The sequence below is a fragment of the Malaya genurostris genome, chromosome 2 (genome assembly GCF_030247185.1).
Source record: "Malaya genurostris strain Urasoe2022 chromosome 2, Malgen_1.1, whole genome shotgun sequence".
NCBI lineage: Eukaryota > Metazoa > Arthropoda > Insecta > Diptera > Culicidae > Malaya > Malaya genurostris.
Window position 1 is genome coordinate 95,087,648 of NC_080571.1, and position 17,750 is coordinate 95,105,397.

The 17,750-nt window shown below is 37.5% G+C and overlaps 1 protein-coding gene across 1 annotated transcript; it reads left to right on the forward strand.

The window, feature by feature from the left end:
* The first annotated feature begins 736 nt into the window (after positions 1-736).
* On the forward strand, positions 737-8,516 carry LOC131430524 (coiled-coil domain-containing protein 149). Its single transcript, XM_058595577.1, has 5 exons — positions 737-1,117; positions 1,184-1,873; positions 1,946-2,027; positions 7,412-7,556; positions 7,628-8,516. The coding sequence occupies exons 1-5, from the start codon at positions 983-985 to the stop codon at positions 8,280-8,282; spliced, it is 1,707 nt and encodes a 568-aa protein (XP_058451560.1). The 5' UTR covers positions 737-982; the 3' UTR covers positions 8,283-8,516.
* The last annotated feature ends 9,234 nt before the right edge of the window (positions 8,517-17,750 follow it).

The window sequence follows — 17,750 nt, forward strand, 5'->3', positions numbered from 1 at the left end:
AATTGTTACTATAATTTGAATGATTAAAATTAATTCTCGTTCTTGCTCCTCTTTGTATAATCTGATGGATTTAAAAGAGTCGGTTCCCCGGGCCGTGAAAAATGGAATGCTAGAGAAAATGTAGCTTTAAAAGTTCTAAAAAAAGAGATAGACATAGAACCGTTCCTCGCAAACAAGACAAATGTAAACATGTTCTAAGTAAACATAATTTGATCTTGAACTAGAGACATTATTTTTTCATATAAGAAAAAACCAAGATTAGATTCCATCACGAAAAGCTCTTTTATGTTTCATGCCGGTTGCATAGAATCTTCATTTAATACGAATCATTCAAATTACTGTTGCATCGCATAGTCATCACCGATGGCTATGTAGCGGGCGAAAAGCTTCCATAGGTTTGAAGTTCGTTCCCACGATAAAGTCCGGCGCATTCCGCACATGCGTGCTGCATTGCACCATGCAATACAATCGGCAAAAGCTTTACCAAGCTTTTCATAGACATATGTTCGAAAGATGCTAATTCGAAGGAGTACGTTCAATGAGACAAAATACAGAATGTTTCGAACGTTTTGAACTTATCTCGAGGTTCGAGCGTCTCCTACTCTAGCATAGAGCGGTGCTGGGTGTGAATGAGCGAAGATAAACATAAACTATGCAATGTTTCGCTCTCTCCGCACCATCCGTGCTTGCTACGCTATGTTTATCAAAATGTCATAACAAAATAAGGGAGGATAGAAGCACTCGATTCGGTTGTTCCTTTATGAACCATCGGATGCATATATCTATCCTTGTCAGGCGATTTAAAACCGAACAATCAGTAGTAACTTTTTCAGAAACAGATTGGAGAAAGAATAATCGATTTTTTTATCAGCAAAGTCTAAAAAAAATTTAACAATGTTGTGATTTTACGTTTCAAGTCGGTGGCTTGATTTGTAAATATGTAACATAGTAAAGCGTTGTTGTAATAAAACAGGCGGCATATATGATATCGCATGAAGTGAATTACTTTTTAGATAGTAAGAAACGAAACAATAAGCAGGTTCCCCAAAACTCCACAATGGATTTCGAAGCAGCTAATTTTGACATTAAAGAACATATGGAAAGGTTCGATATTGAGGTATTTTCAAACACGGCCTTGGTCGGCGAGTGGGTAGAATAATTCAAAACAATTAACACATTTTAGAACTCAGCCGTTCATCGCAAACTACAAAGCAAGGTTGAAGCACTGAAGATTATGAGAAGTGAGCTGGAGAAGTATCGTGCCGAACGGGACCAGTTTAAACTGATGGCTGAAACTCTTCAAATGCGGTACACGGCAATGAAAAACAGTTTGAACAATTCCGAACTGCAGACAGCCGTATTTGGTCACAATTCTGCTGTTAGTTTAATCGTCAATCAAACTCGAGAAAGAAATATGTCACTGAACACCGAAGTCGAAGCACTTAAACAACGTGTTCACGAATTAGAAGGTGACATCAAGATTCTCAGGACGAAGAATACCGAACTGCAAAGTATCAGTAAAAATCTAAAATCTTCAGGAGAATTGAAACTAAAAACTCACGTACGATGGAACGAGGAGAAATCCAAACTGATCTGTCAGATGGAAAAACTCAAGAAAAAAAACGCTCAGTTGCAATACGACTTTCGGTCGTTGATTGACGAAAAGGAGGACCTCGTCATGGAACGAGATGCATACAAGTGTAAAGCCCATCGCCTGAATCACGAGTTAGGTGTGCTGTTAAAAGGCGATCAATCTCAGCAAAAAATTTTGGACATTGACGGTCTGATCTTGGAAAACAAGTGTCAACAAGAGAAAATTTCTAATTTAGAAAATGAGCTGGAATTAGCAAAACAATCAGCTTCCAAATACAAGGTTAGATTTCAGAAGGGTTATATGGTCGAGTATGGCTAACAAATTAACATATTTGTATTTATTTCCTAAAAGAGCATGCTGGATCCTAAGCGTAAAAGAGGAATAATCAAACTAGGCAGCAGAACTAACCAAACGATAATGTCTCACAGTCAAGGTTATTGCTAATTTAGTAACTACTTACTAATTATACTAACAACAGTAGCCTCCTGAAGTGTTCAAATATCGAGCAAATCGCGTTCTTTGGGTATCAGAATCGGGGCTAGCATTATCTAATCAACTCGATTCGACTTTTTCGTACATGCGTACAATAACCGTTTATTTTCAGTTTCATAAAGCGTCCCCAGATTGTTCACTGAAATCAACGTATATCGATTATAGTTGAACATAATTTTTTTTGTGAATATTGAAAACACGAATAGAACGCTTTTCGGATATCAAGTGCAAGCAATGTCAAAAAATATTGTTTAGACAAAAGAAAAATTACAAAGTCACTTCGAGCTGCAGCTTGTCAAGATCTATTCAAACTTTTCCGATCCGGTTCAAGATCGGCACGACGTCGTGCACGGATGATAATATTCTTCCTCGCGTTACTGAGCCGAACAAAAGAAAATATATGCCGTTTAAGGTGCGGTACGAGGATTTTTAATTATGTATTTAGCCTACAAATGAAAACTGTAATATATTTGATCGGAAATGGTTTTATTGTTCTACAAAATATTCACCTAGATGATCAATACACTTTCGCATACGCTTGAACTAATTTTCATAACATTTTTCCACTCTTTGAGCGATTGCCAATTTATGATCAAACGTGAACAATTTTTTTTCACGACTAAATGTTCATGCAAAATAACATATAAGCTTTTAACACTCATGCCCAAGGCTGCCTTAATTTCACGGTATGTCACATGGCGATCTTCCATCGGCATCGATGTTTTCCGGCAAAACCACCGACCTTCTTTGAATTCATCGGCAAGCGAACTACGACCACGATTGAATTGGTTACAGCAGTTTTCGCAGTCGCATAGGATGGAGCAACACAAAGTAGAGCTCACTTCAATTTCTCGCTGATGTTTGAACCGTTTTTCACGAATCATTTTTTAAATTAGAGCTGTCTAAATTGCTACTGTGAAATTTCATCCGGACTCGATTTCCGGATACGTTAAAACTTTCAAACCATCACCTAAAACTGGTTCGTACGTACTGGTACGAAAGAAAGAAACACCGAACGCCTTTGCGAACGATGCACACAGCGTGTTTTGTTCAATTTCATACACGCAATAAAGAAAGCGAGAACCAACACCGAAGCTTGAGTTTGAAAACACAACCGAGTCCATCAGAACCAGGGAGTTTTCAATCGCGTTGAATAAACCAAAATCACGGTGCGACTACGAATGTCTGCTACTGTTGTGTGATTTTGGCAAAACACGGTGTTGCGGTTGAGAATTTTTTTTTGCTATTTTACGATAAATGCGACCGAAAGAAAAAAAGAAAAGAATCATAATGAATTGAAATTTTTTTGAAAAAATAACATACATCGGAATTTCATGCTTCCCGAGGAATATGCACTTTTCACAGCCGGTAGTGCAGTAATACCGGGCCGGTGATGTAGTGATGCCAATGAAAACAGCAAATAATATTAACATACATACTGTTATGGAAATTATTTACAATGATAATAATTCTAACAATAATAATAATAATTCTAATACATGTTTTTATGCAGCTGATTAATGGTGTTTAGCTTGAATTACATATACAAATGTAACAGAAACGCAGAATTGTTTGGTACGTTAGGTTTTGTTCGATCGGTTTAATCGAAATAGAGCATGAGAGGTTAGTCAACCAATTGGAATTTAAGAAAATTCTCTGTCTGTATTATCAATACTCAGAATGAAATATAATTTGACGGGATTTTTGATCTTCTCATATGAAAGGTTATGCAATCAATGTAAAACCGATCTTTGCACCGAAGTGCCGAGTTTCATATACCATTCTGTCTGTGTGTATGTAACATTTTTGTGCACTCACTTTTCTCTGAGATGGCTAAACCGATTTTCATAACCTTAGATTCAAATAAAAAATCTTAAGATGCCATAGGAAATTTCAGAATTTCAAATTCATCCGACTTCCGGTTCCGAAATTACAGGTCACTTCGTCACTTGAAGCGGCGAAGCAAAAAACGGGAAACAAATCTAAACTGGGCGCGAAACTATTCCAATCGTTAGTTAAAAATTCTATACCGCCAACGACGACGCCAAAGAGGGAACGCTACACGCGTCCCCAGCATCGAAATTATTCAAAAATACACTTTCTCTCATTCATCATAATAACTAAGGTCTTTATTTTTATGGTAATATGCTAATTAAAAGTAAATTTTAGTTCACTTTTCGTTTGAAGATGCGTGATTCGAGTTATAATTCCTATGTTGTATAGATATAAACTGGCTCATGAAGTCTTTTCATCTTTACCGATCTTCTGTGGGTTAAAGCGGGGATTACATGAAACTAGTATTCATGAAAATTGGACTTCCGATTTGACAGAAATCGTGTAGTCGTCGAAATTGTTTTAATTTTCATTATTTTTTTGCACTTTTTATGAAAATAATTTCTCATAAATGGTTCCAATTTATACCATAGCTGTATCGCTAGCTTAGAACAAATTCTAGACCTCACACCTAACCAAATCTCTCACTCTGCGGCTCCTATGGAAGGAAATGAGAACTCGTCCTTTCGGAAAGTCGGTGAAACATCAACAGTACCTCTTCTCTTCATCCTTCATCCTTTCCTGTAAATGATGGAGATGGAGGCGGCCGGCGATGCTGACTATCATGTTGTTGAGATGTTCAGTTGAGATTGGAATGATCTCAATTCCCAATACTATTTCCTAAACAATTCTTATTTGTCAATCAGTAGGAAACATGATGATATCAGTGTGTAATCCGCCAAGACCATCAACGCAAAACAACGCAACGCAATTCATGGTTCCGGAAGTACCGGAAATAATTATCAAAAATTCCAAAACGAAGATCATTTCATTTTCTCAGGAATAGCTTAACCAATTTTCTCAAACTAATGTTCGAATAAAAGATCTATTAGATTGAATTTCATCCGGATCCGACCTCTAGTTCCGGAGTTACAGGGTGAAGCATGCTCAAAATTTCAAACCACCATTTAGAAATACGATGAAAAAAAGGGAACGATTCTTCTAAATTTGGCTCAAAACTGTTTCAATTTCTAGCCAATTCCGAATCCCAGTTCCCGATTACAGATGAATCGAAATTACAATCGTTATCATAACTAGCCCATAAACACTGAAGTTCTTCTTCTTCGCCCGTTCTAACAGCTTAGATATTGCACCTTCGGATTTCCATCTATTCCGACAACTTACTTTGCTGAACAACTGATTTAAGAAATGGTTTCGATTCAAGAATTGACTCAAAACCGCCAAAAGTATTTTCCCATATTTTTATAGTATTGCAAGTATTTCCCCATATTTTTATATAAGGGAAATATCGTTTAAGTACAAGTCAAAAATAAACGGACCTAAATGTAAGCCCTGGGGAACACATGAAGTCACACAGCTTGTTAAAGAGTGTGTGTTTTGATTTTTATTGCCTTTCTCATATAGAAAGGTTACGCAATCACTTGAAAAACCGACTAGTGAAAATTGGCCCGGAGGGCCAAGTGTCAAATACCATTCGACTCAGTTTATCGAGCTGAACCATGTCTGTGTGTGTATGTGTGTGTGTGTGTCAAATAATCTCACTAGGTTTTCTCGGAGATGGCTGAACCGATTTTGACAAACTTAAATTCAAATGAAAGGTCTTCCGGTCCCATACGGAATTCCTGAATTTCATCCGGATCCGACTTCCGGTTCCGGAGTTATAGGGTAAAGTGTGTTCAATATTGTACACCGTCACTTAAACCGGCGAAACAAACAACGAAAAAAAAATTCTAAACTGGTCTCAAAACTACACAAATCGATAGTCATTATCAGTAGGCAACTAAACAAATCGATTCCGGCTATCCTGGTTCCCGGTATCCGGTTCCGGAAGTACCGGAAATAGAGGGCATATATACCAAAATGGATCTCAATCACTTTTCTCAGCGATGGTTTGACCAATTTCCACAAACTTAGATTTAAATGAAAGGTCTCCCGGTCCCATACGGAATTCCTGAATTTCATCCGAATCAAACTTCCGGTTCCGGAGTTATAGGGTCTTATGGTCCTACCAAAAATTACTGCATATTTTCGGATACAACAAACATTTAAATCGTAATTTAGAGTGCTTACTAGTAGAGTTTGTATGTCATGTTAGTTGGTGGCCGTACTTTGTCATGTTAGTTGGTGAACCGACTTTGATTATACCGGCTCTCGGGTTCCGGTGCTGGAAGTGCATATAATAGTGAACCCACTTCGTTTTCTTAAGGATGACCTACGCAATCAAAGCACTGTTTTATTCTGTATGTTATACTAGTTAATGCACAAACAATCTCTTGGTTTCTTTCAAAAATCTAAGAAAAATGTTTTGAATACAATACCACAATATTATACATGAGAAAGGCATCATTATACCACTAGGTGGATTAAAACAGGTTTTTTGTTAGATATGATTCAACCCTTTATCAAAGTTTGTTTTTTATTAACTTTTTTTATACTCAAAAGTGTAAAAATATTTGATCAAACATGTAAACATTTGAGTTTGGATAATACAGCTGAAGGCTTAGCAGAATTCAATCTATAAAGTATCCTACGTGATAGACATTGTTCATGACATCCGTTAAAAATGCCATAATTTCTAATAATTTTAGAATAAACGAGATAATTGCAATCACTCGGTAGTAACGCCTGATTTTGAGTCTGATTTCGAAGACAGGTAAGTCAGAAATTATTCTTCTATTTAGTATTAACTTTAAAAGATAGTACAAGTTACGAGTTCAACTGATTCTTTTGAGGTGTTAAAATTTTTATGCATCTGGCGCTGATAATTGTTCGAACGATTATATCGTTTGGAGGAAAAGTAGTCCCTTTCCGTGGGCTGCCTAGGTATGTGAAATTTTTAGTTCTTAGAAGAAATTGGCATATGAATTGCAAATTTCGATACTACTTGTTTCAGTAAGTTCATTTGAGATAAGAAGCTCAATTGCAGTACAGCATAAAAAAAATTTGGATAATTGTTTTCTCAGTTCTTTGCGAATATCAAAGTGTTTTCACGGATAAATTTCGCATTTTCAAAGATTGTATTGTATTTCTAATTTCTAAAGAGGCTGCATTACTCCAGTAGGTGGGTTGAAACAGATTTTTTGAATATCATGCTCTCGATTAAACTATAAACTGATTTGGTTGTACCTTATCGTTACAATTCTATGTATTAATATCTCAAGCGAAACCCAAAATTCGCACAAAATATTTGGACTATTCATTTTCAACCAAGTCATGATTGCATCTTATTTGAACACTTCGGTCGCAGCACATTTTATATTTAAACAGTCATTTCAATCATTCAATAATAACTTATACGTTTACTTCCCACAGTCAAGGAACTTCTAGAGCGTGGTACTGTTGAAGAGCTTCCTCTGAAGGCAGACACTATATCGGAGTTGAAGTCTCTCTGTCTGGCCCTACTAGATAACGTGAACGATAAAAGTCTAGCCTTATCACATCAGAAAAAGACTAACAAGTATGTTTGCGTTTTCAATTGTCACTGCACCGTTTTGTAACCTTGCCTATTGCGTATTCTATCCATTCCAGGCTTCTGGCTGCAAACATTTCCGAGCTCGAGCAACGAATACACGCTTTATCGGGATCAAATGGTACTGCACTATCCTGCTTGTCGCCATCACAAATTTTACTCAATGGTTATACATCCGCAACCGTTGATCATGAACTCGTCGAGGAAATAGAACAACTCAAGGTGTCGAATCGATCCGAATACAGTGAGAGCGGGGGCAGTGGACTGCGATGTGGCGGAGAGGGTGCTAGCTCCAATACATCTCAAGGTTTGCCGACGGAGCTGCTATCGTCTGAATCGAATAAGAGTTTACCAAGTTGTTCGGAGCTGGCACAAAATGACTATGGAAGCGGATCATCTTCCGAATTCACATCAAATGCCGACGAAGCCGACGAAGCCGACGGAATACTTTTGGATCCGTGCATCAACGCAGATCGAAACCAGTTATTGGACGATACTGGACTTCCCGAGTTACCACCTGAAATGGCTGAGCTTGTGCGACGATACACAGAAAATATGAGCAACGACTGTGCTGATGACATATATTTAGATTCCTGCATTGATGTCGGCCAAGACCAGTCGCTGGAAGGCCAAACCAAACTTCCCGAGCTTCCGCCTGAAATCGCAAAGCTGGTAGAACAGTTCTCGAGGGATGACCCTTGTTCCTCTAAATAAAATCGGAAGAAACTAGTTAGCACATTCGTGATCTCGAACAGCAGAGTGTAGACATATGACTGATAATTTTTAGCACCTCTTGTCAAGCGGAAAGATGTGACAGATTATATTTTCAGCCACTGGCTCCAGTTCGATGTGCTGTTATAGTACGATGTACGAATTGATGTGTAAGATATTATTGTATACAGTCATTCGAATAAATATTCCTGCGAACAATGTTGCTATTCATTTTGAGAGATATAGGGTAAATTTAAAGGTCAGGATGACGCCATTGGCCAACGATTCCATGAATGATTGTTCACTTCCTTCAATTGCATATATTTCACTTCCCTCGAGTCTCATCTCATGCTGCTGAATGCTCAGTTCTGATATTGCATTCCGAAGTGAAACTTGACCTACTTCGAACGATTTCGCTTCCGATGTTTGTCGTACCGTGTAACTACATGGCATGAAAAGTCCTTCCATGTTGGAGCGGGTATAGCATCACATGGGACAATTATACTTAAAATGGAAGTAAAATGGTTGTGTTAAATGACCAAGCAACTTTATACATACTTTTTGGAACCTTGACGTTTCCATTTCTCACCAGATGGCACTGATAGCTCTATTACATTACTAATTAATTCGGGTCAATAGGTTTGTTTAATTTATGGTAAGATGATCACCTGTTTCGTAACAAATTTGGAGTGTATCGAAAATAAGCAATCCCACATACATTCGTGTCGTACGCATGCATTTGTGATGGTTTTTAATTCTCAGATCACAGCATGCTGTGCGTTTGGCTGTCAGCTTTCGTTTGTTTACTTGTTTGTGCGGTTGAAATTCTGCGTTTTCAAAATGCCGCGTATTGAAAAGGAAGTGAAAATTAAGGTTCAGGACACATGGGTAAGTGAGAAAGGTTATACTATGTGAAAATTAGCGAAGCGGTTTGGAATTCATCATGCCAGTATTAAAGCCATCATTAATAAATTTGGGAAACACTATTCTTTGGATGAGCTACCATGAACACGCGGAAAACCCGGTTCTTCCAACCCGAAACTGGACCAGAAATTGGTATCTCTAATCATGAAGAACAAATGGGAGCGGGTCATTGCGCCGAAAGCCATTTCGCCGAAAGTCGTTTCGCCGAATGCCATTTCGCCGAAAGTCGTTTCGCCGAATAGGTCATTTCGCCGAAAGTCGTTTCGCCGAAAGGGTCATTTCGCCGAAAGGGAAATTTCGAATACATAATTATTTTTTATGCCTTCTGTATAACTGATGTGGCGCAGCCACATAACCGAAGCCAAGATGGCTCGGCGGCATAAAGCCGCCGAGGCGACGCCGGCTGAGTTGGCCGCCGACCCGCCGTCGGAAGCGCCGGCCTCTTGCATACAAACCTGTAACCGCCTCGTTTACCCGGTCTACTCAAAGCTAGGTTTATTTGCTTTAGTTAGGTCCGAACGAGCGGTAGCGAGGTCGGACAGCACACGAATCAAATCGATGTGGCGAAGCCGGATTAAATATTTTTTCATTTAGTAAACGGAAAATACCACATACATTTGCTTGGTAGATACCTATGGAATTGCTTTGATGATTAGTAGTCAACAAGTTTCTTTGGGAACTACGTTCTGAGGTTCATGAACCAATCTTTATTCAAGAAGTACAATTGTAGGTCAACAAAACGGGCGTCACGTTATTATCTTTAATTTGTCTTTATTTTAAATCGATTCCCATTACGATTTTAAGATATTTGTAGGAATCGGCGAAATGACCCTTTCGGCGAAATGGCTATCGGCGAAGTGGCCCATTCGGCGAAATGACATTCGGCGAAATGACCCTTTCGGTGAAATGACTTTCGGCGAAACGGCTTTCGGCGACATGACCCTGATCCAGAACAAATCAATGTCAATACGTGATTTGACCAAAAAAGCAGGAACGAGTGTCGGAATGATCCAGCGTATCAAGAAGCGTAATAACCTGAGGACCTACAAGAAGCAGAAAATCTCTAAACAAAGTGTAGAACAGAAGAAGCGAGCAGCAACAAGGGTCCGGAAGTTGTATTCGCGTCTTTTGCAGTGTCCGGATTCATGCATGTTGATGGACGATGAGACTTATGTAAAGGAGGACTCAAAAACCCCCAGGTCCACAATACTTTACTGTAGTCGTTGGGAAGGATGTCAGCGATGCGAATAGATCGATTCAAGTGGAGAAATTCGGTCGAAAGATACTGTATGGCAAGCAATATGTTCCTGTGGTTTGAAGTTAACCATTTTTTACACTACCGGAACTATACATGCAAAAATCTATCGATCTGAGTGTCTCTAGAAGAGATTGCTGCCTTTATATAAGAAGCATCGTTCACCTCCACTGTTTTTGCCAGATTTAGCGTCGGCTCACTATGATAAAAACCACTCTCAATCGGCTTGCGGAAAAGGGTATAAATTACGCTGAGAAAAATATCAATCCACCAAATTGCCCTCAGCTTCAACCCATCGAACGTTACTGGGAAATCGTGGAGAGGGTCTTCAAGAAGACTGGTAAAGCAGCTGGGAACATGCAGGAGTTCACAAAAATTTGGGCTCAAGCGTCCAAAAAATGCGTTTCAACCTTCGTCCAGAACTTGATGAAGAGCGTTCGATCAAAAGTTCGAAAATTCGTGAAGGAATAACTTAAATTTCATCCGGTTTTCATTATGCTCAAGTTTAACCTTGTACAATAAAGGATCAATTTTTAATTTGAATAAAATATCGTTTTTCATCATAACTTGAAAGAAAAATTTGTGGATAGCTTATTTTCGATACACTCCTTATTTCCAACTTCGCACATAGGTTCAATAAGAACTGTCACCAATAAGTACCTCTATAACAAAACACCTGTTTTAATCCACCTGGTGGTGTAATTACAGCCATTCGATCTTCGAACTTGGAAAGTGACTTAGTAGTAGCTTTCAAACGAGCCTAAGCTTGTGCCATCAGTTCTTATCTGAGACGTTTCTCAGGTAGAAAAGGTACCAGTTTCTCAGGTAGAAATGCCAAATTTGAAGCAGTTTTGGAACACTAGTTTGTATCAAATTGCATACTGCCAGAATTATGCTTACGATGCTTGAATTGAATGTTTCATCTGGTGTTTGCTCAGAAACGAACGTCTGTTTATGTTGGACATTTTATGTAAAACGGTTATTTTGATATCTATTGAAAATTATAAAAAGCTATTTTATTTGTCCATTGGCCGGATTCAGATGGGGCCACCTGTATGACTCCATGATCAGTCTCTGTTAAAGAATGCCGTTTCCGGAATTAGTGATGAATGAAAAAACTGAGTTTGCTTTTATAGAAGAAGTTCCAAAGATTTGCTAATTTCTCAAAAAGTAGTGAAAAAATTCCTCAAGCACTCAGGTCTTGTAAGTTGTCCATGGACTCCAGTACCTGAAGAACCGGAAATAGTACTCAAAATCTGACAGTGTCAAAACTACATAAAATTGAGGTTGAAATCGAGGCAAAATAGACAATAATAATAATAAATAAAATTGTAAAGATGACAGATACAGATGAGAAAGATATCCTACAGCTGGATCTCGCACATATTAAAAAAACGAACGCAAGCGCACTTCGTATACATGTTTGGCTGGATCTATTGTTATACACCAGAGAAAAGAATGATTACCCGACAAGGGACGGAAGTCGGAACAAGTGCTTCCAAAGGAGGCTCAATGGAACGGAAAGATCCACCCTGTTCACCTGATTTGGCTTCCTCGAACTATTATCTGTTCCCAAACCGCAAGAAATCGATGTGAGTTTCATTTTGGAATTTTGGACCACTGCTTCCGAAACCTGAAATCGAAACCAGTATAACCAAAGTAAGTTTGCACGGTCATCAACTAATGTGACCTACAAATTTAGAAGATGTTTTCCGTTCTCCTCGCATCGGGAAGGAGGCTATCTTGGACTACCTCTCAAAATCTATTACATCATCATCAAGTCTTGTGGATTGTTGTGCACTATTAATGAACGTTTAGAAATGTAATACCAATTTTATACAAATACTCAATAATGACACTTCCATTTGAAGCAGTTCTGTGGGTTAAAAATGTGAGTATCTATTGCGTGCTCTGCCTGTCTCTGCGCAAGTTTTTACAATGTTTATTGCCTCAAGAAACATGACATCAGGCACATACCCAGAAAAAGGGGGGAGTGGGGTGCAACGGTGCCTGAGCCCCTTCCGAAATGGGAAATTATAGATTGTTTTACCTTTTTTACCTTTTTTTAGAAATATAAAAAATAGATATAGAATTCGCTCCAACTTTAGAAAAAAAAATTCCGAGGCCCGGAGGGCCGAATGTCATATACCAATCGATTCAGCTCGACGAACTGAGCAAATGTCCGTGTGTGTGTATGTGTGTTGTCAACTAAGAGGTCGAGATCTCAGAGATGGCTGGACCGATTTTGATCAAACTAGTCGCAAATGAAAGGTCTCCCCGTCGCCCAGAACGCTATTGAATGGTTTTGAGATCGGATGTTTACTTTTTGAGTTATACGAAATTTTATGTCAAAAAATTTTTTTTGACAGTGTCTGTCACACTTGACCTTGAAAACAGAATATGTTTCCAGATTTAGATTCCGCACGGTAATAGCTATCCAACAAGCCATAGATTGTTAAAATCCGTTCATTTTCAAGGGAGATATCGACATTTTTGTGTAAGCGACTTTTGCCCCTATTCCAGCAGTAGGAGTTTTGAGCGCTGTATGACAAAGCAATGCTTGGGAGCAACGTGAAACATGATTTTTTATAATGTAACATACAATTGTTTCTAAGTACTAAAAAGACTGTGTACAGCATCCTTTTTCATGACATTTTGCCTCGGACCGATTTTAGCACCGTTCATTTTTGGCAACATAGTCGTTCGAATATGGCATATGTAAACCAGATGATGGCAAAATTTTCGAGTTGAAAGCAATTCCATAATTATATTGTTTCAAACTACTTGTTGAAAAAACATAACTCGAATATACCATTCGAATCAGTTCGTCAAGATCAGCAAATGCGTGTGTGACCAATAATTTCAAAATTGATTTTTTCGGAGACCGTTTTCTACAAACTCAGATTCATATGAAAAGTCGAATGCTCCTAAACAATGTTCCTGAATTATGTTTGAATCCGACTTCTGGTTCCGGAACTACAGGATGACATGTGAAACGAAATTTAAATTGTGTAGCTCACTTTTCTCGTAGATGGCTGAACCGATTCAATTGAAATCTAAGAATCATCTAAGATTAAAATAAAAAGTTTTAATTATTTTTACTTTTCGTCTTTGACTCATCAGTGCCGAGCAGTTCAAATTGAACTGCTTAGTGCTAAACTCGGCAGTTCAATTTGAACCGCTAAGCAGACGTAAAGTTTCTGCTACTTACAGAACACTTTTTGTTTTGCAACGGAGTGCAATGTCTTTTCTGACGTGCCGAACGAAAACGTGTTTTCGACTATTTCTGGCCGATGCAGGTATGGTCATTTAGGGGTTAGCCAAATTTTGTGCTAGGGCACATAACCGTTTTTATTATTTTTACGTTTCGTCTTTGACTCATCAGTGCAGAGCAGTTCAGCAGTTTTAAGTTTCTGTAAAACATCTTGCTTTTTTGTCAGATATAATTTCCGGTTTCGAGGATACAGGGTGATTGGTATAAAATTGTCTATTTCACATAAATTAATCAGCTTTATCGGGTTAGCAGATTTGGATAGTCGATAACCGAATAAACTTATTTCGTATTTAGTGATATTCAGTTTTCGATTCGGAATGTACACGGAGAACCCTTCGATCATTAAATTGCGATATCGCAGTTTTTGATTTTTGCGATAGTTGATTTAACTAATTTCTTTTTAATTCAACCAATATGGTTTTTGATTTGCATATATTCAAGTAGTTGAAAAATATGTTGTTTTGAATGCTGTCAAATACCGGAGACAGTCGAAAGCAAAACAATAATCGCAATGCAAAATCAACAACTTTCTTAGTTGAAATCTGTTCGCGTCGCTTTAAAACGTCAATGAAAACAACATCGATGATTAAAGCGCGTAAACTCGTATTTACCAGATTTTCGAGTATTTACTCGTTTGGTGAAATTGTGTCCATTCGATTCGAGAAATTTATGATTCCATAACAAGTGTTTATCTAACAGCGGTGTTGTGATAAAGTCAACCTTGTTTAAGTTGAAAAAGATTTGGTGACAAATTAGAAAATGTTTATGAATGATCATCTCGTAATCTTTCAGGTATGCGCAAAAATTTTATGCTTCAAATTCGATCATTGATTACTTCCAGCAGACTGTTTTACTTCCAGCTGTTTGATACCGATGATGATGTTCATGCATTAGCAATAAAACGCTTTTTGACATGAATTTAATCTACAAAAGTAACAGGAGCGAAGGATTTCAAACACACAGAACGCGCTGCGATTGAATGGCGCGTTTGAATTGCCGTCGCAAAATTTCAATTCCCAGCGGTTGATGCACCCAAGTTCATACAAATTGACTAAAATTATCAGTGCATAACTTTAGTTCAACCGTTTGAAGGCATCATCTTTCAATACTCATTTTAGGTAAATTTAATAATTTCGCTAATTTACTCGCCCCTCCGGGCACTTTTGTTGAATCAAAACGTTTTTCTACATCAATCATTTCCGATCGAATCAGAAGTATTTTTTTAGAATTTAGATCTTTACTGATCTCGACTTGACATGATCATGATCATACAAAAATCAAAATCACTTAGAGATCAAATCAGTTCTGATTTCGTAATGATAATTTATTCCTTGGTTAAGATCACTTGAAATCAGCAGTGATCGGTGATTTTCCCAGCCCTAATGATATTACATGTCAATATAAAATACTATTTATATTTTAACAACGATATTTATTTCATGCACGGAAAAACCTCCAATCAAACAATTACGATCTCGCAATTTTTGATTTTTGCAGTTGTTGTTTTAACTAATAATTAGTTGATTCAACCAATTTGCTATTTAATTTGCACATATTGAAGTAGTTGAAAAATCTGTCGTTTTTTATGCTGTCTAATGTCAAAAACAGCACAAAGCTAAACAAAAAACGCAATGGAAAATCAACTATTACTTTAGTTGAAATTCAAACGCGTTTCTTAAACATTTTCATGCAAATGGAATTCGCTTATTATACGTTTGTTAAACTCGTAACTTTTGAATGATAGTAAATTAATGTTTATCATAACACTAGTTGTCAGAATAATAATGTGATAATAAATTATCTACATCTTTACTGATCTGGTATTACAAGAAGAAACGATTGATATAAAGTAGTGCTATGCACAGAACTGATACCCGTTAGAGATATTGCAATTAACAAAACGTGTTCAACCAAAACTAGAACCCAGTGAATTGTATGCGTTTTAATTTTGGTCTTAAAATCAACTTAATTCTCCATCGTGAAATGCATGTTAATGAATGAGCATCATGTTATCTTCAAGTCATGTACATAAATTGTTTGAACAAAGTGAATAAATTGAAATTGTTTATTATTCATTTATATAATCTGTTGAAACTGTAAGTTGTAATGGCTCAAAAATAAAAATCAGTGCATTCGGTTCGACTTTTTTTCGTAAGTAGTATAGTGGTCACAATTAGAAAGTTTCGTTGACACCAGCACTACTAAAAGACAGTATATTATTTATATTAAATATTACATATTTTTTTATATACCTTAAAATACCGAATTTTCATTTAAAAAATCAGAACGTATATCAATAAGGAATATTTTATTGTCATTCAAAATCAATAATTTTGCTTAAGTTGAAATAACTACTCTAATATCTAAAACAACTAAAACCGATTTGTTTTTCAACTCACATAACTGTTAAATCAAAAACAAGGTCGGTTGTTGTAACTAAAATCTTAATTGATAATGAAAGGTGTGTGTCTTGACTAACTGACAGCATCTTTTTTGCAACCAAAAATGTTGTTATTTCAACCATCGTTTCTGTCGATCGAAAAACAAAAATAACAGTTTAGAAAAAACAACAATCGATTAATTGTACCAAATTTTAACCAATCAAATTCAGAAAAACAACTAATATTTTGGTTGTTTCACGATCGCGAGGGGTTCCGTGCAGCAAAATTTCCAGACAAGAAGCTCCTTTTTACATTCATACACTCATACTCTGTAATTCCGGAAACGGAAGTCGAATTCGTACTTTGGGACTGTACTTTGTACGAGAAAGTTAAAGTCATTTTTTCCCTTTTGCACATATAATATATGAATATTTACTTAAGTGGCTTGTTATTTTCTATGCGAATACGGAAATTCTTTTTATTTAATTAATCACTTTTGAGTTTTCCCTCACGCTTCCAAGAAACAAGAGGTACTAAAGGCGAACCAAGAATTAGATACATGAAGAAGTTATTTGTTTTATTTTTGATCTGTCCCCCCCCCCCCCCCCGATAACACTGAGTTTGTATAAAAACCAACTAACAAGACCTTGAATACTGTGTTCTTCGACACACCCATGAAAGAAGATATTTGTGGAATTCCGGATCCCGTACACCCTCAAGTGATCATAAATATTTTTAATGATAACTTTAGAGAATTCGACTGTTATAAAATGTATATTTAATTGAAATTTCACCGCCTCCTATACACTCAGTGATCCAGCTTCAGTTTACGTCGCAGAACTAGCTGCTATTCAGTATACCCTTGAGATCATTGAAACTTTGCCCACATACCATTATTTCATTGTATCGGACAGTCTCAGCTCTATCTAGGGTCTACGCTCAGTGAAGCCTGGAAAGTACTCACCGTATTTCCTGGGGAAAATGCGGGAACAATTGAGTGCTTTATCTGAAAAATCATACTGGATTACCTTGGTTTGGGTTCCATCACATTGTTCCGTAAGGGGCAATGAGATAGCGGGCTCACTGGCCAAGGTGGGCGCATTACAAGGTGAAACCTATGAAAGACCAATTTGCTTCAATGAATGTTTCAGTCGTTCTCGTCAAGAGGCACTCGTCAGCTGGCAAACCTTCTGGAATGATGGATGTCTAGGACGGTGGTTACATTCCATTATACAGCAGGTATCGACGAAAGCTTGGTTCCGAGGGTTGGATGTGAACCGGGACTTTATTCGCACAATGTCAAGACTTATGTCCCATCACTCTTAGCTCAAAACGTATCGTTTGGCAAAACGTTTTGGCAACCCGAGATCCCCTTTACATGACCTACCTCTATAACTTCTTAAAAGCCTTAAACGTGCAAATCAAGTGCCCTCTCTTTCTCTTTCTTTCTTCTACAGTGGTCCTACCCCAAACGAACTAAACACTGGTCAAGCTGAATTGCTGGAAACCATCTAAAAATGACACACCAACATCAAAGTGCACCAACAAAGCATTCGAGTCTAGTATAGTCTCTTCCTCGTTACAATTTGGAGAACGTCGAGATCCCGAAAATGCAAAGTGTGCTTAAAAGATGCAAG

Excerpts from the sequence above, each read along its gene's own strand:
- LOC131430524 (XM_058595577.1), top strand. The coding sequence starts at position 983 with ATGATATCGCATGAAGTGAATTACTTTTTAGATAGTAAGAAACGAAAC. Across the intron at positions 1,118-1,183 it reads TGGAAAGGTTCGATATTGAG|AACTCAGCCGTTCATCGCAA; the intron begins GTATTTTCAAAC and ends AACACATTTTAG. Across the intron at positions 1,874-1,945 it reads AATCAGCTTCCAAATACAAG|AGCATGCTGGATCCTAAGCG; the intron begins GTTAGATTTCAG and ends ATTTCCTAAAAG.